Below are 24,000 nucleotides of genomic sequence, written 5' to 3'. Positions count from 1 at the left end.
ATGGTAGCAAGAACCGGTCCCTTCAGGTGCTTGCATCATTTTCTAGATAATTTAGAAAACCATTATTGTCAGACAAAGCTTGAGCCTGTTCTTCCGCATTGCCATTAACAGAGCTAAGTTGCAGAGCGCAGGCCTCGCCCTCATTGTTTCCTCCCTCTCTCTGTACTACGGGGCAACACGGACTGAAAGCCAATCCCTGGACACTGAAAGAAAAAGTGGGGAGGGGAATGAGAAGACCCAAGGCAACCGGCACATTTTCAAACAATTTGCAGTACAGTCTGCACAGTAAGGGCAGAGTCAGGATCACACAGACTGCACTTTCCCAAACAGACACATCCTCTTCCTGGGCAGAGGTTTGAGTTACTAAGGCTTGATGTCTGCGTCTCACAAGCCTTTCACCTCCTGTCACCTGAAGGAAAAGTACGTTTCAAGCAGGGGAGGGGAACTTGTCAAGAGAGAAGGCAGCTCGGAGAAGAAATGAGACGGTCGCTCCCTCTGTGTTGGATTCGCACACAGATTTTATTTTGCTGGTGAGTGTTGGAGAGATCAGTAGAGTTATGCTGTGCTTTTCCCTCCCTCCTACCCCCTCTTGTCTACATGCTTCAAATCTATTTATACAAATGGTGACTTTGGAAATATGCTAGTGGGGTGGTTCACTTTGCCAGGGTTTGTTTTAGATGCAGCCAACACGGATGTGTTGGGATCAACACCCATGTTTGTGCTTGGTAGGAGCAACACAGTCGTTTTACAGGGCATGATAGTGTCATCACCTTCAGTTGATAATCTAAAGTATTATTTCTAAGCAACATTAGACCACAGAAACAAAATTATTATTTAAGGAAAACTATGAAGAAGTATTGAAAATAGAGAAAATTTCAAATCAGTACAAACTAATGATCAACTTCACACACTTTGCACCTGTAACACAGCCCTGTTTTATGAGTTTACCTATTCTGCTCCTCCGACAACGTGGCCTCACGAGTCGGCTGGTATTATATGTATTTCAGTTTTTCAGGAAAATGCATTTCCTGAGCACTCGTTTACATTATGCTAGTTGTGTGACCATGTGTCATATTATTGAGAAAATTACTACATGCATGACAAACAACATACAGCATACTCACTGTGTTCTACCAGCATCTATCCATGCAGATAGTTTTGGTTTTATTTGAGATATCAGGGTTATGCCTCATTGCCTCATACACTGGAGGTGCCTTTTCGTGCTCAAAGCATTAAAAATCTTACAATCTACAATGATTTTTAAAGTTCATTGTACACAACATTGTGCTGGAAATCACCAGAGTTGAATTAATCTCTGTGTCTCCACCCATCAACGTGTCTATAGTATGCATCCACTGGACACACATAATCACTTTTCAGTGTCTATATATGTTGCAGAATTAATTTAACACTGGGGAAACTGCAGACTACCTGCATGATTTGTAGATACAGTATGACAGGATGCCCCATTACATGACACCCCTTATATTCTAATTATCATATGTTACATGTGTAGGTCAAAGTCAAGCTGGTATGGGTGCCTGTCTCCAAACTGGCCAGTAAAAATCCACAGCCCTCTGTCAGAACACTGGCAATAGTAAGGATGTGTAGCTGATGTATGCTTTAAGGAAAGCTTGACCCAGTCTGAAAAAGTGTACTCTATAACAAAGATCTGTGTGTAATACTGTTTCTGCGTAAGAGCAGCAAGAAGTGAAACACAGGTGAGCTTCTCATTATAAGGCAGAGAGAAAAGAGAACCATTCTAAACCAGTGACCACATTAGGTGCTGCTCACAGTGTGCAGTGGGAGTCCCATCATGATCGGCACTTGGTTTTAGCCCAGCCCCAGGCGGAAACAGGCTATTCTTATCCCGCATTGTACCGCAGAGCGATTCTGATGCTGCCTATTGTGTCCAGGTGCATTTTTATGACTCTCAGCGATTTCAGTGGGTCTGGACCTTAAACCCCTCTATTATGGACACAATTGTATTGCAACATCTGCTGTGTTGGCTTTTGCATTCAGTTGCCTCCTCCCCTTCATCTCACCATCATTTGAATTCAGTTGCGGTTAAAAATAGGTTTTAACCGAGCTCAGCACACACTTTGTCACTGAGAAAATCAAGTGTGACTGTAGCTATTTTAATGACACCTTGAGGTGATTAATAGATAAAAGTGACAGCAGAGAAAATACTAAATATGACATATCATGATATGATATATCATAAAATATCAAAACCCCGAAAAATGAACATAAGTTGAGGTCTGACTCGATGGCGAAAAAACTCCTAAGGAACAATATGAAATTGTTTTGGAAAGATGTCAAATATATTAAAGGGATACCTTTGAAAGGGATAGTAGTTTATGGTTGATGTCTTGTATTCGGTTTTTCTTTTTATTGTTGTTTCCTCTTCTTTCCTTTTCAACTGTTTTTTTTAAATTGTTTTTTAGTTTTTGAACTTGGACCTTGAGTCTATAATAAAGTGTCATTCATTCATAACCTAAAAATTTGAATATCTGTGGCACTTTTCATACAAATGGGGAAGGTACTGGCCAAGCAGGTTTTTGACATTTTGCCTTCATCTCTTTGAAAACAAAAGAACCGGTTATTATTCAATTTGTGTTTCAAACAAGTATTGGTCCAACTCATTCACCACAGTAATGTGCTGTCTCTCTCTTCTCAGACTTTTTACACAACAGCTTCATGGGTGAACGATGAATTTACATCCACTGGGGGCCTGTGAGTGTCTGAATGATTCTGTGGCAATGGAGGGTGTTTTCCCAGAACAAGTGACTCCCACTGCATCTTAACATAAAAGCCTAGGATGGAAAGCCAAGCAAGAATTGCTGAGTCACTGGAACAGCATTCTCAACCCCCACAACCTCTGCTGTCTTGTGTCCTTGGCACACACTGACACATCTAACTGCTTCACCACCATCACCATCCAGACAGGTACCACCTCCACTGGGTGACAAGACTCCAGGATGTTTGTGAATTTTCGCTGGATACGAAAATGCCAGTGTGTGCAACTGATGACCACCTGCCTAGTTCTTTCAGTGGTGATGGTTTGCTGGGAGCAGCTGGACGATGGCATCATCAGCCATGTCAAGTCCTACTCCTACCGATACGTGATCAACAGCTTCACCTACATCAACAAGAGCCTCACCATACCACGTGAGCAGGCAAGAAGCTTCAGCAACTTCCGTTACCTGCTGGACCCCCGAGATAAGTGCGCGGGCAAAGACGTCCTCCTCCTCCTCTTTGTTAAAACACCCCCAAAGAACACTGAGAGGCGAAGCGCCATCAGATCCACCTGGGGCAATGAGACCTATATCCAAAGCTCCCTGGGAGTGACAGTCAAGGTGGTGTTCGCTTTAGGTTCACCTAAGACCAAGGAGGAGGAGCTCTCGTGGAGCATGAGGGGTGGGGTTGACATTCAGGAGCAGCTTATCCACGAGGATGGTCTTCACGGGGATTTGATTCAACAAGACTTTTTAGACTCCTTCTACAACCTGACCCTGAAGCTGATCCTGCAGTTCCACTGGATGCACAGCCGCTGCGCACACGCTCGATTCTTCATGACAGCTGATGACGACGTCTTCATCCACATGCCCAACCTGGTGAATTACCTGCAGGACTTGAGCAACAGAGGTGTCACAGACTTTTGGGTTGGTTATGTGCACAGAGGGACACCGCCCATCCGCAGGAAAGACAGCAAGTACTATGTGCCTTTTGAGATGTACCCATGGGTGTCGTACCCTGACTACACTGCTGGGTCCGCATATGTTGTCTCCAGTGATGTAGTTGACAAAATCTACCAAGCCACCCTGACCCTGAACGCCTCTCTTTATATAGATGATGTGTTCATGGGCATTTGTGCCAATGCTGTCGGTTTGTCACCACAGGAACATATCTATTTCTCAGGAGGGGGCAAAGCACCTTACCACTGGTGTATCTATAACCAGATGATGACCTCACATGGTCATGTGGAGGATATCTATGACCTGTGGAAGGAGGCAACACACCCCCAGGTGAAACAGTGGACATCTGGACTCACAGGCGGGCTTTACTGCACAGCCGTGAAAATAGCTCTTCTTTGTAATCCTTTCTATGTAAACGGATACCCCTGCAAAGCAGCCTTTTTGTAGTAGCATTCATGTTTGTGTGTGTCTTGGTGCAAGTGCATGAAAGAGAGAGAGAGGGAGAGTGTCACACTGTGGATCATGAGATGAGGATCATTCTTACAATGGTGGTGCAGTGGTTAGCGCTGTCCACCTCACAACAAGAAGCCTTGGCTGACTCGGTGCCTTTCTGTGTAGATGTTACATATTCTCCCTGTGCCTGCGTGGGTTCTCTCCTGTACTCCGGCTTCCTCCCACAGTGCAAAGACATGTCGATTGGTGACTCTAAATTGCCAATAGGACTGAGTGTGAGTGTGTGTGTGTGGTTGTCTACATGTCATCCGTGTGATAGACTGGTGGCCTTTCCAGGGTGTACTCTGACTGAGGTTGAGTAGGCATCGAACTTAAACGTTTCCTTTGTGGTAATGGTGAGGAAGCATGTGTGCGCCAAATGTACTTTTTATCTCCCCCTTTTTTTTGTAGTGAAATTTGTGAAAATGTTTCTTAATGAAATAAAATCTGTACTATATCATTAGTAACAAGCGTTTTCAAATATTTGCTTCAATACTAATTGTCACCACTCATGTCAGTTTGTTGAACAGGAAACGACTGCAGTGGAAAGAAAAACAGGAACAGTTTAAGGTTTTGTTGGTTTGACCTCAGAACTCTCAGTTTCATCGCATTGTCTGGGGTAACCTGCAACAAACCTGTTCACTCATGTGAATTAGAAACAGGTTCATTACTAAGTAGGTTTTTGCTACAAGGAATGTCTTATGGTGCAAACTGATTAAAAAAAATACACAGTTGAAAAAAGGAAAATTGTTAGTGCTACAAAAAAATGAATTATAAAGATAAAAATGTTTTACAATACACCTATGCTAAACAAATGCACACTTCAAGAGAGGCGTTGTATGGTGTACAAAACAGGCTGACTGAGGTAGTGTATAATGTAGGTGCTTTGTTTTGTAAGAATTGTCCAATGTATTAAATATTCTAAACACAAAATATAACCAAATGTTTTAAAACAAGTTCTTCCACAGTAAAAGTGTTCCTTTATGCTTGAGAGTGACGCACTTTGGCTCAGTAGCATGGACAGGATTACCCAAATGTTAGATATGTAGGTTCAAAGTCCAAGCAGCCCCTCAGACCACAGATAATTTTGTAGATAATCAATAATAAATTTTTTAAATTATTGAGAATATAAATGTTCACTTTTTTTGCTGAGTAGGACACAATTAGCTTGGCACAAACACTGGCAACAGCTAGCCTAACTGTGTTCAAAGGTTCATAACAGCACTTCTAAAGGCAGGGCATACATCATGCATGAAAGCCCTCCACAGTTTACTCTAAAACACCTTTTTATAAGTGAACTACTGACCTTTTGACCTATTTGTTTTAGGGATTTTCTGTCAGGCGTGATCTGTAGAGTCAAAAATACCCCCAGCATCAGTGTCTCCAGAGGGTCTGATCCAAGGAGGCATCTGGCACGCTGCTGTCAAGTATTAACAGCTGCTGGTCCAGTGTCAGGGTCACAGTCATGTGATAAATGCCATACCCTTCAAAGATTAAACTAAATGGTGGTAGTTTTTCAGTGGAGCAATACCAGTCTTGAGCTACAAAGGACTTTTTTACACACATTCACATTTTGACACTTGCACATCACTGAAGTAGTTATTTTTCTGTGGTATTATTCTCAGCTAAAAAGTTGTTTGGAATTTCTTATTGTGTTTATCTGCATTGTTCATTCTCTATAATCTCCTCGTTTCTGCTGCAGCAGCAGCCCGGTTTCATCATTGAGAACAATGAATTTGTACCACATCTCATCTCGCTGAATAACTTTTAATCATACGTGAGTCAGCGTCACTGTCTGCCAGACTAATGTCATGGAAATGTCACCCTCCCCTAACTTCACCTCAGCTCACTATGAATCATCTAGATGTTTATTTATGGCACCACATCCTGAAATGCGATGGTGTCGAGATTAGCTGTTCCCCAAACAGCTGCTCTGTTTCCCTGGCAACTTGAAAAAAAAAGAATAATCACACAAGAGATTTAGACAAGCCCAAAACCAAGTGCAGCTGCCTACCTCTGTTTACTGTGGGTTAATTTCAAGATGTTTGCTTAAACATTAAAAATATGCATTTATATTGATTTAAATAAAAAAAAAAATCTGATTATGTCACGTACAGTATGTGAGCTGTTTAGTCCAATTCCCCTTGGAGACAGAAACTGGTTTGGTATTTTTATATTTGCTTAAGTGATCGGTTCTAAGCATGAGCCCATGAGGAGTCAGTCGCTGACTGTAGCCATCTAGTGAATGAGACTCATCTTTAGTCACTTCCCAAGAGGTTGCAAAGTAATTGTGTTGACATAGTTAACATGCTAAATATAGCAGCAGACTGTGCTGGTCAATGGACCAGCTGAGCCTCATAGGCAAATTATTACTAAAACGAATTAAAATATACTTTAAAGAGCTTGTCTTGGAATAAAAACTGGCTCCTCTTGGGCAAGAGTCTAAATGTGACCTTCACAGGTATGCCTTTTCTCATTAGGGAGTATAAACATGCTCACTCTGAACATACCCTTTAGCTTGTTTCACCCTGTATAGCCAAGTCTGCATCCAAACAGGGTTTGTACAGTTTACATAAGATGATTTACACAGAGTATCTGGCAAGGCAGAAAAGTCCAGATGAAAACCAGTGACTTCAAACTTTTGGAGCATAAAAGTCTTTATGCTATTCTGAGAAACAGGCAAGAAGATTGATTCTTTAAGGCTGCATGGTGACTAATTTTTATGAAAGTCTTTAGCACTTTCAATATTTCCATAACACTTCAGAATTGCATTGCTGACAAATATGCAAATGTTGTAAATGGTGTCATGTAAAACAAGAAGGATAATGTAGACAATTTTCTTTTAAACGATTAAAGTACATAAAATGGATTTTCAAAAGTATCCATCCATCCATCCATCCATTTTCCTCCGCTTATCCGGGACCGGGTCATGGGGGCAGCAGTCTAAGCAAAGATGCCCAGACTTCCCTCTCTCCAGACACTTCCTCCAGCCCAGGAGGCATCCGAAACAGATGCCCGAGCCACCTCAGCTGGCTGATGTGGAGGAGCAGCGGTTCTACTCTGAGCTCCTCCCGGGTGACCGAGCTCCTCACCCTATCTCTAAGGGTGCGCCCGGCCGCCCTGCGGAGGAATCTCATTTCGGCCGCCTGTATCCGGGATCACACGTTACATTGTTTTTGGTTTAATAATTCTAACTTGTGATAACATGAGCGAGAATGCCTGCACACTGAACAAAAACGCCTGAATTTTACGGTCACTTTAAAGTTCCAATGGTCATGTTATTAGGAAGGAGCAAAGCCTAGCCTTTTTATGATGCAAATCAACTCAGTTGACCTTGTTCTCTGTAGTGCAGAGAAGGTCTGACTTATTTTACCCTGTATGTATTTAGAACTGTGAACTGGTTGTCAATCTGCACTGATTTAGCAAGTTAAACAATGCACAACCCGTAATGTTTCTAAAAAGCAGTATAACTATCACTCATTTCTCACCGCAACTGTGTACCATGTTTGTTCTCTACTCATTTTCTGTCACTTTGGATTTACCTGTCAGTTTAGAAAACACTTTCAGAGTAAATTGTGTAGGAATATGGTGTTGGGAAAAGAGGATAGACGAATTTATGTTGCCAAGCTAAGAGCTCACAAGAAATAACACTGTAAAGGGTCAATTTTCGCTTTAGTAACTGGGGTATTGTCCCTGCAGAGCTCAATTCCTTCCTGTGTTACTTCAATACAAAGCCTGTCACATTGTGGACACTGTGGACATTCAGCCCACAGTATAATCTTGTTATAAGAATGTTAAGAGTAAAACTCAGTAGTAATACATGTTCAATATGGTGCTAACCTGTATACTTGAAATTCTCATCACAGACATTAAGGCAAATAAACCCAAATTGGGTGTCCACGAGTTTTCTTTTTAAAGAGTCATCCAAGTCATTTGTCTCTGCCAGTCTTACTCCCCCAAAGAACCCAAATGCACCCCTGGCTGGTACCACATCTATTGAGCAAACTAGGACCAATGACAACCCAATGTAAATATCAAACTGCCTGAAGTATCCCTGCATCAATGATGTAACGCTTTGCAGGAGTGGGACAAATTCCCCTGTTGGGAGGCCTCCCCACATGTCCGGAAAATCTAATAAGCATACGAAACGCAAAACTTGAACCTCACTGGACCTACTTGAAGCGCAAGTCTCCCACTTAGCAGAGCGAGATGACCCAGAGGCCTAACGCTAAAGTACAATCAACTATTTCTATCAAAAGCAGGGTGGTGAATAATCTCCATAACAGCACTTATCAAGATACAAAGTGCAGCTTATGTTTGAAAAAGTCCCAGTGTATCTAATCTAGCCATTTAACTTGACAAAATATCACACATGCACCTCAGATGCCAAAACAGAATTTAAATGTATTATAATAGATGATCTATGGGCTGAACAAGCACTTGAGAAAGCCAGTATTCCAAATAGCGGTACAGCTAATTAATCTAATGTGTCAGTGTATAAAGTGAGCATAAAGGAGAGTAATATGCAGTCTCAGACCAATCTCAGGCAGAATTTACCCCAATAACCAAAGTAGTGCAGGGCGATTAAAATGCCTGACTTATACATTGACTGTACGTGACCATGGTAAATGGGCATGAAGAAGTGAGACGGTTAACAACTGAACTTCTCCCCCTGTAGGGCATGTGGCAAACTAACACAAAATAGATGGCCATGGTGGGCATGTTGGGCAGACAGTCCCTTCACTACTTCCTTTATGAGTGTGTCTGCAGGTCCTACAATAGTAAACTGGTCCCACATCATGGAGGTAGTCAGATGGTTAGCAACTGAAACTCCTCCATCTGTAAGGTATCTGAAGCAAACACAAAAGACAGATATACTGTAGATTGCCACCAAATATGGTGACCATGTTTGACAAAGAGACACAAAATGCCGTGTCATTTCAGCCCTCACCTTATGAGTGTCCTGCCACGCAGCCACGCCACGACTAGCGCTGCTTGTTGTGGTGTCTCATGTCACACACCTGCAGTAGGCAGAGGCACATTATGATGCACTGAAGAACAGGATTGTCTAAACAAAATTTACTTTCACAGATGTTTAGTGCTTTACCATTTTTTCAGACTCTAGCGGCTCCATCTACCTTTGGGAAGAGACGGGCAGACAAACAGATGAGAACATCCAAACAAAAGAAAAAGGGACACAGATAGAAACGTACAAGCGTGCCTAAAGAAACAGACATAAAATGAAACGATAATCAGGCTGTTTGTTTTGTCCGTGCCTGTATGCCACTTGTTACATAGCGACAGGAGCGGAGAAACTCATTAAAGGCACAGGCTGCACATGAGGTGGCGATATGACACTGCTCTTCATCAGCTGATAATAGTATTTCCAAAAGTAGGCTATTCTTTCACATTACGCAACAGGGTGTCTGCTTTTTAACACAAAGTGAACAGTCTGTACCACTGAGTGAACATTGCCCCAAAGAGCCCAAACACCAGGATACATTTTTAATATCGTGTGATTTTATTTAATCCATTCATATTACACAGTCTAGATCGAGGAGTGAATTTTCAAGCTTAGTGTTGTTCAGATGTCCTCTTTGCTGAGTTTCTGATTCATAATCAAAAGCTGCGGGCTGCTGGGAGATGGTATCCACAAACAGGCTGCTGTTCATCATTCTGTCAGACTGAGATCATTTTTTTTTTTTCAGTCTGTAGATTTTGGGGGCAAAATTCTAGGTTTATTCTAAATAAAATCAGGCTATATGGGCTTATATAAATATTACCTTAATAGTTTGATTATAGTTTCTCATGAATATAAGATTTGGTACCAGGAGAAAGCAACTCATACTTTCCAGCTAACATCTCAAAAGGAGGAAGAGATGGTGTCTAATTTGCACATACAGAGCAGAACTGCAGAAAATACCTTAGAAATGAAAATGATCTGCATAAAGGTCTCAAATATACACTGATGTATTTAAAAACATGCTAGATTGTTAGGTGTTTTTGACAGAAATGTCAGAATTTCTAACATTATGGCTTTTTTTTTTTTTTTTTTAGTCTGAAGGATTGTGCGCATGCACACACATCTCATCTTTGTTCAAATACTCTTGCATAAAGCCCTACTGCTGGTTTGCCAGTAGGTGGTGCCCTCTTCCTGGAGCCACATTCACATTATAATCATTAAGTACAAGTCATCAAGTGTGCACCAATACTCCATAACAAAGCAAGTTTACTTACAGCAATTTCAGTTTTATTAAGACATTCATACAATTCTGGGGAGGAGGAAATCTGAAAAGTAGTCAAGGGGAGAAATAGCAATAAACTCTGGTAAGGGTAAAACCACATGTCAGCAAATATGGCCAACCAGTGAAGATTTGATAGAGCATGTGGGATAAAAAATATGGTACATTTAAATTAACACATTCACAAAAAAGTAACAAAAAGCAAGTGAATCTACAGTATAACATGACAAGCGCCTCTATTAAGCAGGCCCACAATACATCGCACATATGTTAGCATAACATAATTTGCAGACTTTATACAGCACTTATACCTTTTAGTCCACAAGTAAGTTACTAAATGGTGGAGAACATCGAATACACACATTTTAATTGAACATGGAAAGAAATACCTGATAAAGACCTTAATGTTTACAGACCCCATGGCTTTGCAGCACCAACCAGCCAGCTGCCAGTCAGAATCTACAACTGTCCCAGAGACCACCATAGAAGTCACCTCGCTTTTAACACATACCAAAATTCTGATCCAAGGTTTAGCATTGAGAAGTTTTTTTCCCCCTCGAATAATAAGCACAATGCAAGTGGACGATCGCTATCACTGCGTTAAAAAAAAGAAAAACTCTCAGGGCTCAAATCAGGTCAGCCACATTCATAGGCATCTCCTCCACTGTTGTATTGTAAAATGTCTCGATGTCCCGAAGAATCCTCTTGTCCTCCTCAGTGACAAAGTTGATCGCAACTCCTTTCCTGCCAAAACGGCCGCCACGGCCAATTCTGGAAAGGGTGGAGATGAGCCATGTGAGACTCACACAGGACACCGAGATGCACATTTGTGCAATATGATTGCAACTCACCTATGAATGTAGTTCTCTCGGTTTGTAGGAAGGTCATAATTAATGACCAAGGAAACCTGCTGGACATCAATCCCGCGAGCCTGACAGCAGAAAACAGACATTTTAAGTTGTATTCCAGACTGATAGATGGCTAGAACACTGTGCATGTGTTAATGTCGCCCGTGTTTAAGTAACAGATTCCAATATACAAAGAATCCATTGTGGAGACCTCATACTAACCAGAAGATCAGTAGTGATTAACACTCTGCTTGAGCCAGACCTAAACTCACGCATAATCACATCTCGCTCCTTCTGGTCCATATCGCCATGCTGTCAATGGAGAAAACATTTCAGTTAGAAAAATGTGTTGCACTAATGATGATCAGCATAGACATACAAATAGTGTACTGAGCTAATGTAACATTTGTAGAGCTAAGCAGCATATCATACCAGAGCAGACACGGTGAAATCCCTAGCGTGCATCTTCTCAGTCAACCAGTCGACTTTTCTCCTGGTGTTGAGAAAGATGACAGCCTGGGTGATTGTCAGAGTTTCATACAGATCACACAGGGTGTCCAGCTTCCACTCCTGTGATGACCCCCAACCACCCCAAAAAAAAAAAAATTATGCAAAGCAATACATCATCAACAAGTCATAATACAAGCATGCAACAAGGGCAATTGTCAAGCATCATTTAACTCCATAGTAAAAACAGAGCAACTGCCATGTGACACAGCCTCTTGAGGCAAAGGACACTGGACATTAAGAAAGAGGTCCCTCCGAGCCTCATTTGCGATACTGTGCCTTTAATCTCCTTCCCTGGTGTACCCATGCTTACACGGCCACATAAGCTAAACCTGAGAGGCTTGGCTCCTGCAGTTTTAGCAGGGTGCTTTAGAGAGAAGGAAATCTATTGTGTTCATAGCTGAATGAGATTACACAAAAAGCTGTAAGATCAGTAAACCCACCTCTCGCTCCACATTTATGTAGAATTGCTTGATACCCTCAAGGGTAAGCTCTTCCTTCTTCACCAAGATGCGAATGGGGTCTCTCATAAACTTCTTGGTCACCTCCAACACATCTGCTGGCATGGTGGCAGAAAGCAGGACCACCTGAGTAAATTGCATTACATGTTAACCATAGGACCAAAGGACTCAATCGCAAAGTGACAAATCCTATGTATTGAAAGAAATACATTTAAATGCAGACCCAACTGTAGCACTGCACCTTGAGACCAAGGCCAACGAACATTAAGAAAGAGGTTCAACCACATCTCATTTTCAATACAGTGCGCAATAATTTCCTTCTACGCAATAGTCTGCTAGCATTATTGCAAGAAACAGAAAACTGAGTCACACAATTATAGCAGGCGTCTGTTGATGCAGAAGGATGCCATACTGGTGTATAGAAAAGGCACTTACTTGAATGTTTGTACTCAGTTTCTGGAAGATCTCATAGATCTGATCTTTGAAGCCTCGACTCAACATCTCATCTGCTTCATCCAGAACAAACATCTTGATCCATTTTGGGGCTGAGCAGAAACATTATGTTAGCTGAACTTTCTGCAATTTATTACACATAAACCTTTCCTCCTGAACTAAACCTATACTTACACAGGTGTCTCCTGTTGAGCATGTCGTACACACGCCCCGGTGTCCCCACCACTATGTGAGGGGCCTCCGCTTGGAGCTTCTGTATTTCACTACGGAGATTAGTCCCACCAATGCAGGCATGGCAGGTTGCCCCCATGTAGTCACCAAGGGCTAGAATTACCTTCTGGATCTAATAGGGGGTGGCAGGAACAAAACAAATGAACAAAAAGTTCAGGATAATGTGGTACAGATGGCATGGCAAGACATGCAAACACAGCAGTGTTTAAAGTGATCAGTAACATACAAGAACTCTCCAGTTCAAGAGTCAGTCCCGAAAGATGGTATGGCATCATATCACACAGTTTTATACAACAACAAAATATATAAAAGCACAATAATGTCAAAGTCAGTCCACCTTTCAGACCAGTGCAGCCATGGACAGAGACTACACCAATCTTAAGCGGATATATTTTTTTTAATTTTATATTTTAAAGAAAGGTACCTTAGCACTTGAAATCAGTGTCCTCAATATGCTGCCTAGGTCTGAGACACTGTTGAGGTTATCATGACCTCAGGAACAGCATACCTGCTGAGCCAGCTCTCTGGTAGGAGCCAGCACCAGAGCCTGAGTCTCCTTTTGCTCTATGTCCAGCTGCTGCAAGATAGAGATGGCAAACGTGGCCGTCTTGCCAGTGCCTGACTGGGCTTGGGCAATGACATCATAGCCTAAAGGAAACAGGACAAAAATGATTTGCAATAAAGAACAGTTATTCAAATTAATAAGAAAATCAAATTTAAAAATAATCTCTATACAAACTGACATTATTTGGACTCACTTCAATTAAGACACTTCTGATTTAAATTAATCAAATTGATGGTATTGAGTGATCAGTGAGAAAAAACTTATCCCCATTAATAGGTAAGTCCCGAAAGATGGTTAAGCATCATTTCACTCAAGCCACCTTAGTTAATTTTATTTCTGTACCTTTGATGCAAGGAATGATTGCCCTCTGTTGAATGGCAGATGGTTTTTCAAAACCGTATGCATATATTCCCCTGAGAAGAGTCTCCTTCAGGTTCATATCATCAAAGTTGTCTGTAATCTCATTCCAATTGCTCTGGATAAAAAGAAAGTGCTTGTGAGTGAGAGCACATAACGTGCATACTGAATCAGTTTTCATCCATGAAAAAGTTTTAACATGTTCTCACCTCGATGACACCATCAGGCTCCATACCATCTGGCCCCCCATGGTCTCTATCTCTTGAGCTGTTAGACAAAAATATAGGTCAAACTTAAAGTTAACATTGACATATCTTCCTCAGAAAAGAGAAGTCTTGAGAATGGACTACTTAACACAGGTGACATCAAGACATCCCTATCACGTGTTATGTCATGAGAAGAGTATTAAGACTTTTCAACAGTGCCAAGTCTCGCTGAAGAAAATAAGCCCCATATTTCATGTTAACTTTAATGCGACTGAAACATAAAAGCTACGTCCAACGTGTCCAGCAAAGTTAAGTCTACGGTCTGGGTTACGCCCTGAATATCTCCTTACACCGTCCGGGGCTTTACTGGGTGCACGTGTCAAAATTCCACGAGCACGGTTCGACTACCTGACCCACAAAAATATCACTCGACGTTATGTAACCTCGAAGGGTTTCAGACAGTCTCACAAGCCCGGTGTGGCTTATGTTAACTTGCACATTAAAAGCGATAAAGTAATATCTGAACACGTTCGGCACGTCTCAACATGGAGCTCTGCTTCACTCACCGTTAGCCAATATGTCGGACAGTTGGGCCTATGCTGCCAACTAGGCCGGGCTGTAGCCTGGCCTCACGGTTTGTCTTAATTTGACCACCAGCGGCCACAGCAGCGATAAGTATTTTAAGAATACAATGCGGTCTTGATCACTTTCACATCGCCCATTACAAAAATGAAGTTCATTTAATCCAAATGGCTAATAACGCCAATTTGGAACTGCGGTGTAGCTGGGCAGCTAACATTACAAAGCTAACTGTTAGCAACCAGATCACCCTAGCAATGGTTGGGGCCTAGCTAACTAGATAATAACCAACGCAGCAAAATATAAACATCAGCGTATCTACAACTTAACAACGGGCATCTCTTTATAAAGTGACCAATTTTAGGATTTTACCTGTTGTAATCAGCAGAATCGCTAGACATGATCCGAGCCCAACCTCAGCATGCGACTGGAAAGATCGCTGATGGCGCTGCCAACTGCCTTTATGCACCCGGACTATTTTCACTCATGGACGTACTGCTCGATTTTGTCTAGAACAAGCTCTCAGTTGGCTGTTTTAATGTTTGTGTGACTTTACAGTTTCTTTACTATTTGTTATATACAAAGGTATATGTCAGTACCCAATTAAAATGTGAAATTTGTTCTGGACTATATTTATTAGCGGACGGATATTGCAGTAATAAGTTGAGGTTGGGCTGCTACAGTGTCCCGGACAGGTCAAAACTCGGCCTGAAAGGTTGTGCAACATTTGGAGAGGGGGTTCGAGTGAGGCCAGTGCAACCGGCCAAGTCAATAAATAGAATGAAATGTAGTACAGTAAGAACAAGATGATAAACTAAAAGAAAATTTGTATGACTCCACCGTCATTATGAATGTTAACACAGTGTAATAATTATTTAGTATATTACTTGTGTGGTGTAGAAGATAATTATTTAAGATTGTAATTATGTAAGAATGTTAACACTCTGTTATATATTTTTTTAGTATATTACTTGTGTGGTGTAGAAGAGAATTATTTATGTAGAGATACTGCTTGCAAACCAATGATGATAAGATGATGTCATGGGGTAGGACTGGATAAGTCTGACTTCTTCCTACTCCATTCAAGCATGTTCTAGGTATAAGCACATTGATATTGGATTAGCATTTGTTGGATATGTGTAAAATTATGTGTGTTGACATATCAACTGTTATTACATGCTTGAAAGAAAGAATAAATCAAAAAAATAAAAAAATAAATTGAAAATCCAGCAGTGAATGCAATCTTTGTCATTACCTTTACCATTTGTCCTGGAGTAATGCGTTAAGTTGGATTCTGTGGTACAGCTTAACAGTGAACCACAGCTGTGAATCACAGTTGTGGCCTGTTTAATGCATTCTTTTTCAGAGTAACAGTAACTGACAAGTATACAGTCCCTCTCCTATGTAACTGGTCTGTGTAGTGAAACAGGTGGAGTAAAGAGACAGACTATATAGCCTACTTAGTACCTCTCAAAAAACCTGATTGGAGAGACAAACCTGTCTTAACAATCATTGTTTCTTCAGCTGCTGTCCGAAGACTTTTTGTGTTCCAGTAAGCTGTATGAAAAAATCAGGGTAATGTTTCCTTCTTGACACCAGATATTACATCATTCTCTATTGCCAGTTTCCACTCTCTACTAGAAATGTCTTTTTTTCTCCAGTTTTTTTCAGGCTCTCACTTTCACTCATATCCTTGTTACACTAAAACAAATATCTACTTTATCTGTTTGACCTTTCTTGCATTTCTCTGTCATACTAAGTGGTGGATTAAGTCCACTGATGTTACATAGAGAACTCGCTGTACACCCTATTCTGATTTAAAATCCATTTAACGGTGGGTGTCTGGAGATTGTTCCCTCTACTGTTTTGCCCTATATAACTGAACTGAACTGAACTTTGATCTGTGACTGAACAAAATGTGTGCATGGATTTCCCTGTGATATCAAAATTTGTACACTTTTAAAACTGAACTTGTATTTGAACATTTGGTCCCGACTTGTCTGCAGAAATCTGTTAACTCCTTGTCTAGGTTTCCATTACTATGGAAATTGTAACTAAGCACATTTATTCAAGAATTGTATACAATTTTGAGGTACTTGTACTTTACTTGGATAGTTCCCCGTTACATTGAGAAGGAAAACATGATACTTTTTAATTTGAAAGCTTGTTACTGGTTCCATTAAATTATAACCCAAAACATGAGCAACTTTATGCACTATAATACATTAAACTGTATTAATGTCACTTCTATCATAACATGCTGTGCACATCAATATATCAGTAATAACACTCCAAAATGGTTATTCTGCATAATAAGCATTTTGATTTTGGATATTTAGGCACATTTTGCTGACAACACATTGAAATTTTTACCATTTGACTAACAATGTACTGTATTAGTCAATGCAGAACTTGGTGTACTTTAAATTTGTAGTATTGCTACTTTAATACTTCTTTAAACATGGTACTCAAAACATGAAGATGCTGTTTCACTAATCTTTGATCTTTATATTCCTATAATACCTGACAACACTGTCAAATAACAGAAGTTTTGTTTCATGCATATTACAAATAAACCATACAAACATGTTTTGACTTTATTCTTGTGTATTGCTGAGTGTACATATAAGATGCCTTTAAAAAATGAGGGTGCTTTGCCCTTGACTACAGACAATAACAATGTTTGAATTACAAAAAAATATACTTGTTATTTCAGTCCTGAAGCCAAAGCATAAAAGCGGTGTGTACACTGACTCTAACGCACAATGGTGTAGTAGTTGGAGAAGAGTTCCTCCCCTGCTGTAATGTCTCGGAGTGATACCAGGACAACACAGCGTAGAGGCCTCTGTGTGTCCTGGCTGTAGTTGACATTAGGGAGATACTGACGGAGCTCAATGGGAAACCGATGTGGCACATCATACTCCTGGTAGCACACATTTGCAGGCCACTCATCGGAGCAGTTGTTCACATATTGACCAACAGCAAGTGGATTCTGTGGATTGGCTGTCAGCCAGCTTGTGTCACTCATTGCAAAGGGCTCTATTCTGTCCCTGCCACTGCATGACTTGAACACCATTTTGGAGATGCCTTTATCATTTCCATCAATCAAAACACCATCAATACACCTAAATACAAAAGGATTTCTGATGGATTGGAGGAGAATGGGCTCATAGGGTTGATAGACTGTGCCAGGGTACATCGCAACTGTAGCTCCTTTGGGTACAAATCCTTTGGTGACAAACACACCAGTTCCTGCAGAGGGCAAAATGCTAGACTTCCGGTCAATGCTGAATCCCAGAGAATGTAACATAGCATCATGTCTACACACTGGATATCCTCCACACTGCTGTTCTTCACTTGCTACCTGCTGGAGAAAGTGAGTTTGAATTGCTCGGAGCTCCCCATGATTAGCTCCGGGACTCCTGAGCAGGGCTCTGAAGAGCTTCAGCAGGCATTGTAACACCTCCTCATCTGGGACCAGTTTGTCTTTCGAGCGCTCCGTCACCTGCCGCAGGGTTTTTTCATTTCTAGACAGGTTCAGTACAACCCAAGGCACAAATCGGTGCCTGTAACACTTCCATTTGTTCTTAAATGCTTTCAATGCAGTTCTAAACATCCAGAGCGACGGCTTGGAGGCCAAACATGGAGGAATGAGCTTATGTTCATGAATTCGAGAGTCCCTTCCGGCATGTTGCTTCAAAATAAAGACTCTTGTTAATATATCCACATTGATATCAGGGCTGTCTGACACTTATAAAGTGTTAAAATAACCGGGTGCCATGTATCAGAAAATTGGAATATAATAGGGTAAAATGTAACAATTTAACAACTTAGAATACGGCCTCATAAAGGTATGAGGTAGTTAGTACTTTTATTTTGAAGAGTATTGGTTCAACCGGAATAACATTTCACGTGACTCGTGAAAACTTTACCCGCAGTAGCCAGCTGGATGGGAGGAAAAGGAGTCGGGCGAAGATAAACATGGTAAGAATTTACTTTTTTTTATCCTAGTGTTGTGATGTAAATGTAAGCAGTGTTTACACACAGAACACGTTACAATGGATTATTAAAATAATCCAAAAACAGTGAAAGGAATTGTAGCTTCCCACGTTAGCATTAGCTAACTAGCTTACGATAAGACTAGCCAGTTCGCCTAGTAGCTGGCTGTTCTTGCTAGCTTTTAAGCCATCTGACAAACAAAATTACATACACTGCCGCGACGTTAGCTATGAGTTGTTGTCGACAGGACAGGATTATCACTAGATTGCTTCTGCAGTGCTTTAAATGTAACATGAAAGATATTAGTTAATTGGGACATTTAAAGTCGGTCACTGTTGTTAAGATACATTTTATTGCTAGTTTTCATATTCTTGTTTTTTTTGTAGTATCACCATGGGTCAGTGTTTATGTAGCTAACAACTAGCCTTCCCTTCGTGGCTATTATGTGAAAATTTGAATGATAAGAATACTGCAGCAATATGTGTATTGTTGTTGAACTATTTTATTTTTTGACAACTCGTATAGTTTTTGAATGAGACAAAATAGTCTAACCGTGCTTTACTGCAGCAACATGTGAGTTTTGTGTGCTTGTCTTTGTGTAGAACAAGCTGAAGTCCTCACAGAAGGATAAAATTCGTCAGTTCATGATTTTTACACAATCAAATGAGAAGACTGCACTAACCTGTCTGGCACAGAACGACTGGAAACTAGATGTTGCCACAGATAAGTTTTTCCAAAATCCAGAGCTCTATGTTTCAAATCTAAAGGGCACATTTGACAAGAAGAAGCTTGAGCAGCTATACAACAGATACAGAGGTGTATATATACACACGGCATATACACTACAATACTCAATTGCAATTTTCATTTTGTTACAAATTTTATACATAAGAAGAAAAAAATCACACAATGCAGCACTGCAAATATTGAGTGAATTTCTTGGAAAAGCCTTTCCCTTTTGGCTGTGAGCTGAAAATCAAATCGCTTTTCACACATTAACCCTAGATCCTCATGATGACAACAAAATCGGCATTGATGGGATCCAGCTGTTTTGTGACGACCTGGGTTTAGATCCAGCCAGTATAAGTGTCCTCCTCATAGCCTGGAAGTTCAGGGCAGCAACACAGTGCGAGTTCTCAAAGCAGGAGTTCATGGACGGCATGGCTGAACAGGGGTGAGAATGTATTTTGTGATGGTAAATGCAAGAAAGCACAAACTTAGAGTGCTCTTCTGAAATCATTCCTCTGTTTTCAGTAAAGCAGACTTAAAGGTCATTAACTCACAGGTCACAAACATGCGGGCAGCTATAATTCAAATGTAAAGTATGACTGACATAAAAAGTGTATCTGAGAGCCATAAAAGGATTGCAGTACATACTGTGGACCTAAAATGCCCCTCAATTGTGTGACTAAGATGTCATTTTCATTAAAGTGGCCACGACATGCTCATTTCCAGCCATTTAATGTTTGATCTTGGGTACCTCTTGATTAGCTTTGCACCCATCATAACTCCAAATAGTCTGTATTTACTTCAGAATGATAAAACCAGAGAGCCTCTTCCTAAAAATTAGAGGATAGTTCGTGAATGGGCACACCTCCTGCTGCTGGTGTTGTGTTGAAAGTGAACAGCACAAGGAGCTGCAAAAGCAATCAATTTGAATTTTTCCTCCATAGATAGGTAAACAATGTTATACGTACAGATGAAAAGAGATGTGTAACACTCTAAACAAAACAGGCAATTGAGAGGCCCCATATTTTAACTGGCATAGCACAGATATAGTAACTTCTCCAGCCTTACAACAGTTTTTTCTAACTTTACAGAAACAAGGCGTTAACAGACATGCAACCTGCGTTTTTTTTTTTACTTGTCGTTAAGTCCCACCAATTAGTGGAAACATCACTGCCTTTCAAGTAGCTCCAAGGTCGGTAAATCCAACCAGTGGTCACTGCGTCTTCCCCCACATAACCACATACAGTCCCAAAGTAGTAAAATTAATTCCAACAGGTAGCGAAGTACCAACATTAACATCATGGGTCATTAATCTGCTCCTTAACCTGCAAAACATCACATGCAGCAGACACACTGGCCTCAAGCAGTCAAAGCAAACTGGCACTGTGCTCCGGGGGAATCCAGCCATGATCAGCTGATCATTTACTGCCCCAGGGGGCTCCACTGCCCGGCTGCTTGTAGGTTAGACCCGGTCAGGTAATATGTAATATGTAATATGTAATACTTTTTGCTAGAAAAAAAAAGTCTCGCGAGTGAGAGTTTGTGAGACTTGTATAAACTGAGTTGCTTCTACATAGAAGTACTAGAACATATGTACCCCTCATTTTTTGAGCTTTAGGTCATGTCTAAGATGATAATTCACCATTGTAACATTGTAGATAAGTCAAAAAATATGGAAAGCATGCCATGGGCTCTTTAATGTATATATCAGTTTAACAATGCTTACTCTATGACCCTTTTTGAGTTGTTTGCTGAAGCACTGATTTTATTGTTAAGATGACAGCTGTGCAGTCATCGAAAACTTAAACTGTATCTCATTTACATGTATATACAGATGGGTGTCAAATTAAAGGAGAAGTGTATTATAATGTCTAGACGTCTCAGTAAGGCGTTGGGCCACTACCTGCCATCACTACACCTTCAGTGCACCTTGGCATTGATTCTCCAAGTTTCTGGGCTCTATTGAAGAGATAAACACCATTCTTCCAAAAGATATTCCCTAATGTGGTGTTTTGATGATGTGGTGGAGACGCTGTCTAACACATCACTCCAAAATCTCACATTGGTGTTCAACTGCGTTGAGATCTGGAGACTACGAAGGCCACAGCATATGATTCACATAATTTTCATACTCATCAAACCATTCAATGCCCCCTTGTGCCCGGTGGATGCGGGCACTATCATCCTGGAAGAAACCACTAATTTATTCAGGTTTATTCAAACATGTTAGCAAGCCACAGCTAGAGATGGCAATTTCGAATCTTCAAATCAGTTTTGATACATCTGAAACAGTGAATGTTTAGAAACATTGGCTGCACACAGACTGCTAGCAAAAAGCTGAACTTCAGCATAGCAGACAGTAGAACGTAACATCACTGCAGCGGTCGTGACTGATGTTTCGAAACAGTGTCGTAAACCTCACCTTGTGACTGGATGTCCTGAACAACTTCAAAATGGGTCGATCCTGGGTGTCAAAACTGCCATCTCTAGCCACAGGTTTTTGAATACTGAAATGTTCTATCTACATACAAAATTTCCTGCAAAACGTGTGTGCCAATGTGCAACTTTCAGGTTTTGTTAATTTTCTTTTTGACAAATCAGTGGTGTGTATGCATCTTATCAATTGCACAGTTTTAGAACAAACTAAGATGCATGTAATCCACTAGAAAAGCATTTATGTTTGTCCAGCAAAAATAAGTTTGCTTTATGTTTTCTCAGGTGTGACAGTATAGAGAAATTAAAAGCTCAGCTGCCAAAGATGGAGCAAGAGTTAAAGGACCAAGGGAAATTTAAGGACTTTTACCAGTTTACATTTAATTTCGCAAAGAATCCTGGCCAGAAAGGTTTGGGTAAGAGTCTACTTGTGCTCCTCATATTAACTATTTGTTTGTTTATTGAATGTATATTGACCTATTTCTGGTTTTCTTACAGATTTAGAAATGGCAATCGCATATTGGAATTTAGTACTGGGTGGAAGATTTAAGTTTCTGGACTTGTGGAACAAATTTTTAGTTGTGAGTTAATACTAACCCTGAATACTCTAAAAACAATACTCTTCTCATCATGTAGCTTCAACTTAAGTGTTCATCTTTTGCAGGAGCATCACAAAAGATCAATTCCTAAGGACACTTGGAACCTCTTACTAGACTTCAGCACAATGATTACAGATGACATGTCAAATTATGATGAGGAAGGTTTGTACAGTGTTTACATTCAGCTCCAAACCAGCCAATTTGTCACTCTGTGGCAACATAAGAACCATAATTGTTGCCTCACAACCTTTTAGTGTGGTTTAAAACATCACTGTTATGAATGTGTTGTGCAAAGTCAAATTCTTTAATGGTTTTTGTTTGTTTCATCAATAGGAGCATGGCCTGTCCTGATTGACGACTTTGTGGAGTTTGCACGACCACACATAGGCACCAAAAGCACAGCAGTTTAAGGGCTGTCTGCTCTCACTGAGGGAACAGTCATGTGATATTTCTACATAACAGAGTGCTGTGAATGGAGGACAAGGTGACCACAGTGAGCTGAGAACTATGTTGCCTTTTCAAACCTCAGGACTCAAATATTTTACACAGCAGAGAATTTATGTGTGTGTGTGTGCGTGTGTGTGTGTGTGTGTGTGTGTACATATATAAAAAAGGCATATCTCTTTGTTGGTCATCTTGTGGTGGTTTGGAATTGTATCTAAAGTATTGGGTGTTTTGTGTGCACTCATGCCAACCAGAGAGGAGTCACCATTGTAGCCCACATCGTTTGTTAATTTGGAAGGGCTCTGCTCAAAAGCAGGTCAGACATGAATGGCGATCTAAACGCCATGGGATGTTGTTCTTTAAAATATGAATTTTAATACTTTTGTGTGCATTCCTGATTTTGTTTTTATGACGCATTTGTGTGACAAGTCAGTATAGAACACTGATTGTAATTTTTTAAGCATAATGCAGTTTGTTTAAACACAAATGTATAAAGATAAAATAAATGTTTCAATTTGGTATCTTTAAAGTTGACAGGTCTCTGTGTTTCAGATAAAACACACACTGTTGACAGTTTAGTAGGTACACCTAAGTAATGCAGTCTAATACAACAGTAATGCACTAAGTCCTCCCCCTTCATGAAGTTGATAGCATTTTTGTTTAAACTATTTCAGAGAGGTGTTTCAACAGTATGATCAGTTTGGAGCCTGAAGATCTGCTGCTGTTGAACTGTACTGTGTTGTACAGAGAGGTGTTTCAGTTATTGAGCCTAACCTCACTGCTATAAGTTGAGCATTAGGAAGAATATATTGCGGATCTGTTGTAATAGACTGGATTAGTTTTTTGTACCTGATAACCTACTAACTGAGTGTAAATAAAGGTTCACCAAGTCCCTTTCAGTAACCTGAGTAGGCCTACTGCAGATTTTGATGTTTTGGGGCCACTGAGGTCTTTTGGAAATCTGAAGAATGTATTCAATATGGTCAAATGACATCCGAGATAGTAGAGGTATTGTATTTGTTCTCTGATTTTCATTCATTTTTTTTCTACCGCTTAGTCCCTGAACGGGGTCACGGGGGGCTGGAGCCAATCCCAGCCGGCAATCGGGCGAAGGCGGGGTACACCCTGGACAGGTCGCCCATCCATCGCAGGGCTAA

At 40.6% G+C, this 24,000-nt stretch overlaps 4 protein-coding genes across 4 annotated transcripts; 2 read left to right on the top strand and 2 right to left on the bottom strand.

Moving 5' to 3' along the window:
• The first annotated feature begins 96 nt into the window (after positions 1-96).
• b3gnt5b (UDP-GlcNAc:betaGal beta-1,3-N-acetylglucosaminyltransferase 5b) lies at positions 97-4,312 on the top strand. The gene is made up of 2 exons (XM_020586758.1): positions 97-530; positions 2,681-4,312. The coding sequence occupies exon 2, from the start codon at positions 2,982-2,984 to the stop codon at positions 4,143-4,145; it is 1,164 nt and encodes a 387-aa protein (XP_020442414.1). The 5' UTR covers positions 97-530; positions 2,681-2,981; the 3' UTR covers positions 4,146-4,312.
• Positions 4,313-10,418: 6,106 nt separating this feature from the next.
• On the bottom strand, positions 10,419-15,162 carry eif4a2 (eukaryotic translation initiation factor 4A2). The gene is made up of 11 exons (XM_020586768.1): positions 15,012-15,162; positions 14,064-14,121; positions 13,840-13,972; positions 13,441-13,580; positions 12,876-13,044; positions 12,684-12,793; positions 12,231-12,374; positions 11,713-11,850; positions 11,503-11,592; positions 11,284-11,363; positions 10,419-11,203 (listed from the first exon to the last, which is right to left on the bottom strand). The coding sequence occupies exons 1-11, from the start codon at positions 15,038-15,040 to the stop codon at positions 11,059-11,061; spliced, it is 1,236 nt and encodes a 411-aa protein (XP_020442424.1). The 5' UTR covers positions 15,041-15,162; the 3' UTR covers positions 10,419-11,058.
• A 1,635-nt stretch (positions 15,163-16,797) lies between these two features.
• On the bottom strand, positions 16,798-18,433 carry setd9 (SET domain containing 9). The gene has a single exon (XM_020586746.1). It carries the CDS (start codon positions 18,253-18,255, stop codon positions 17,395-17,397), a length of 861 nt encoding a protein of 286 aa, XP_020442402.1. The 5' UTR covers positions 18,256-18,433; the 3' UTR covers positions 16,798-17,394.
• Positions 18,434-18,520: 87 nt separating this feature from the next.
• Positions 18,521-23,372, top strand: dcun1d1 (DCN1, defective in cullin neddylation 1, domain containing 1 (S. cerevisiae)). Its single transcript, XM_020586748.1, has 7 exons — positions 18,521-18,623; positions 19,241-19,454; positions 19,644-19,812; positions 22,086-22,216; positions 22,299-22,381; positions 22,465-22,561; positions 22,733-23,372. Exons 1-7 carry the CDS (start codon positions 18,621-18,623, stop codon positions 22,807-22,809), a joined length of 774 nt encoding a protein of 257 aa, XP_020442404.1. The 5' UTR covers positions 18,521-18,620; the 3' UTR covers positions 22,810-23,372.
• The last annotated feature ends 628 nt before the right edge of the window (positions 23,373-24,000 follow it).

Source organism: Monopterus albus, unplaced genomic scaffold, assembly GCF_001952655.1.
Source record: "Monopterus albus unplaced genomic scaffold, M_albus_1.0 scaffold420.1, whole genome shotgun sequence".
NCBI classification, from domain to species: domain Eukaryota; kingdom Metazoa; phylum Chordata; class Actinopteri; order Synbranchiformes; family Synbranchidae; genus Monopterus; species Monopterus albus.
This window is presented reverse-complemented; position numbering and strand designations above follow the sequence as displayed.

Bases quoted from the DNA above. Each gene is read 5' to 3' on its own strand.
- dcun1d1 (XM_020586748.1), top strand. The intron at 19,813-22,085 runs GTGAGAATGTAT...ATGTTTTCTCAG, and splicing joins GACGGCATGGCTGAACAGGG to GTGTGACAGTATAGAGAAAT. The intron at 22,382-22,464 runs GTGAGTTAATAC...CATCTTTTGCAG, and splicing joins TGTGGAACAAATTTTTAGTT to GAGCATCACAAAAGATCAAT.
- setd9 (XM_020586746.1), bottom strand. From the start codon at position 18,255: ATGTTTAGAACTGCATTGAAAGCATTTAAGAACAAATGGAAGTGTTAC.
- eif4a2 (XM_020586768.1), bottom strand. From the start codon at position 15,040: ATGTCTAGCGATTCTGCTGATTACAACAG. The intron at 13,045-13,440 runs GTATGCTGTTCC...ACCCCCTATTAG, and splicing joins CCAGAGAGCTGGCTCAGCAG to ATCCAGAAGGTAATTCTAGC. The intron at 11,204-11,283 runs GTGAGTTGCAAT...CACCCTTTCCAG, and splicing joins CGAGAGAACTACATTCATAG to AATTGGCCGTGGCGGCCGTT.
- b3gnt5b (XM_020586758.1), top strand. From the start codon at position 2,982: ATGTTTGTGAATTTTCGCTGGATACGAAAATGCCAGTGTGTGCAACTG.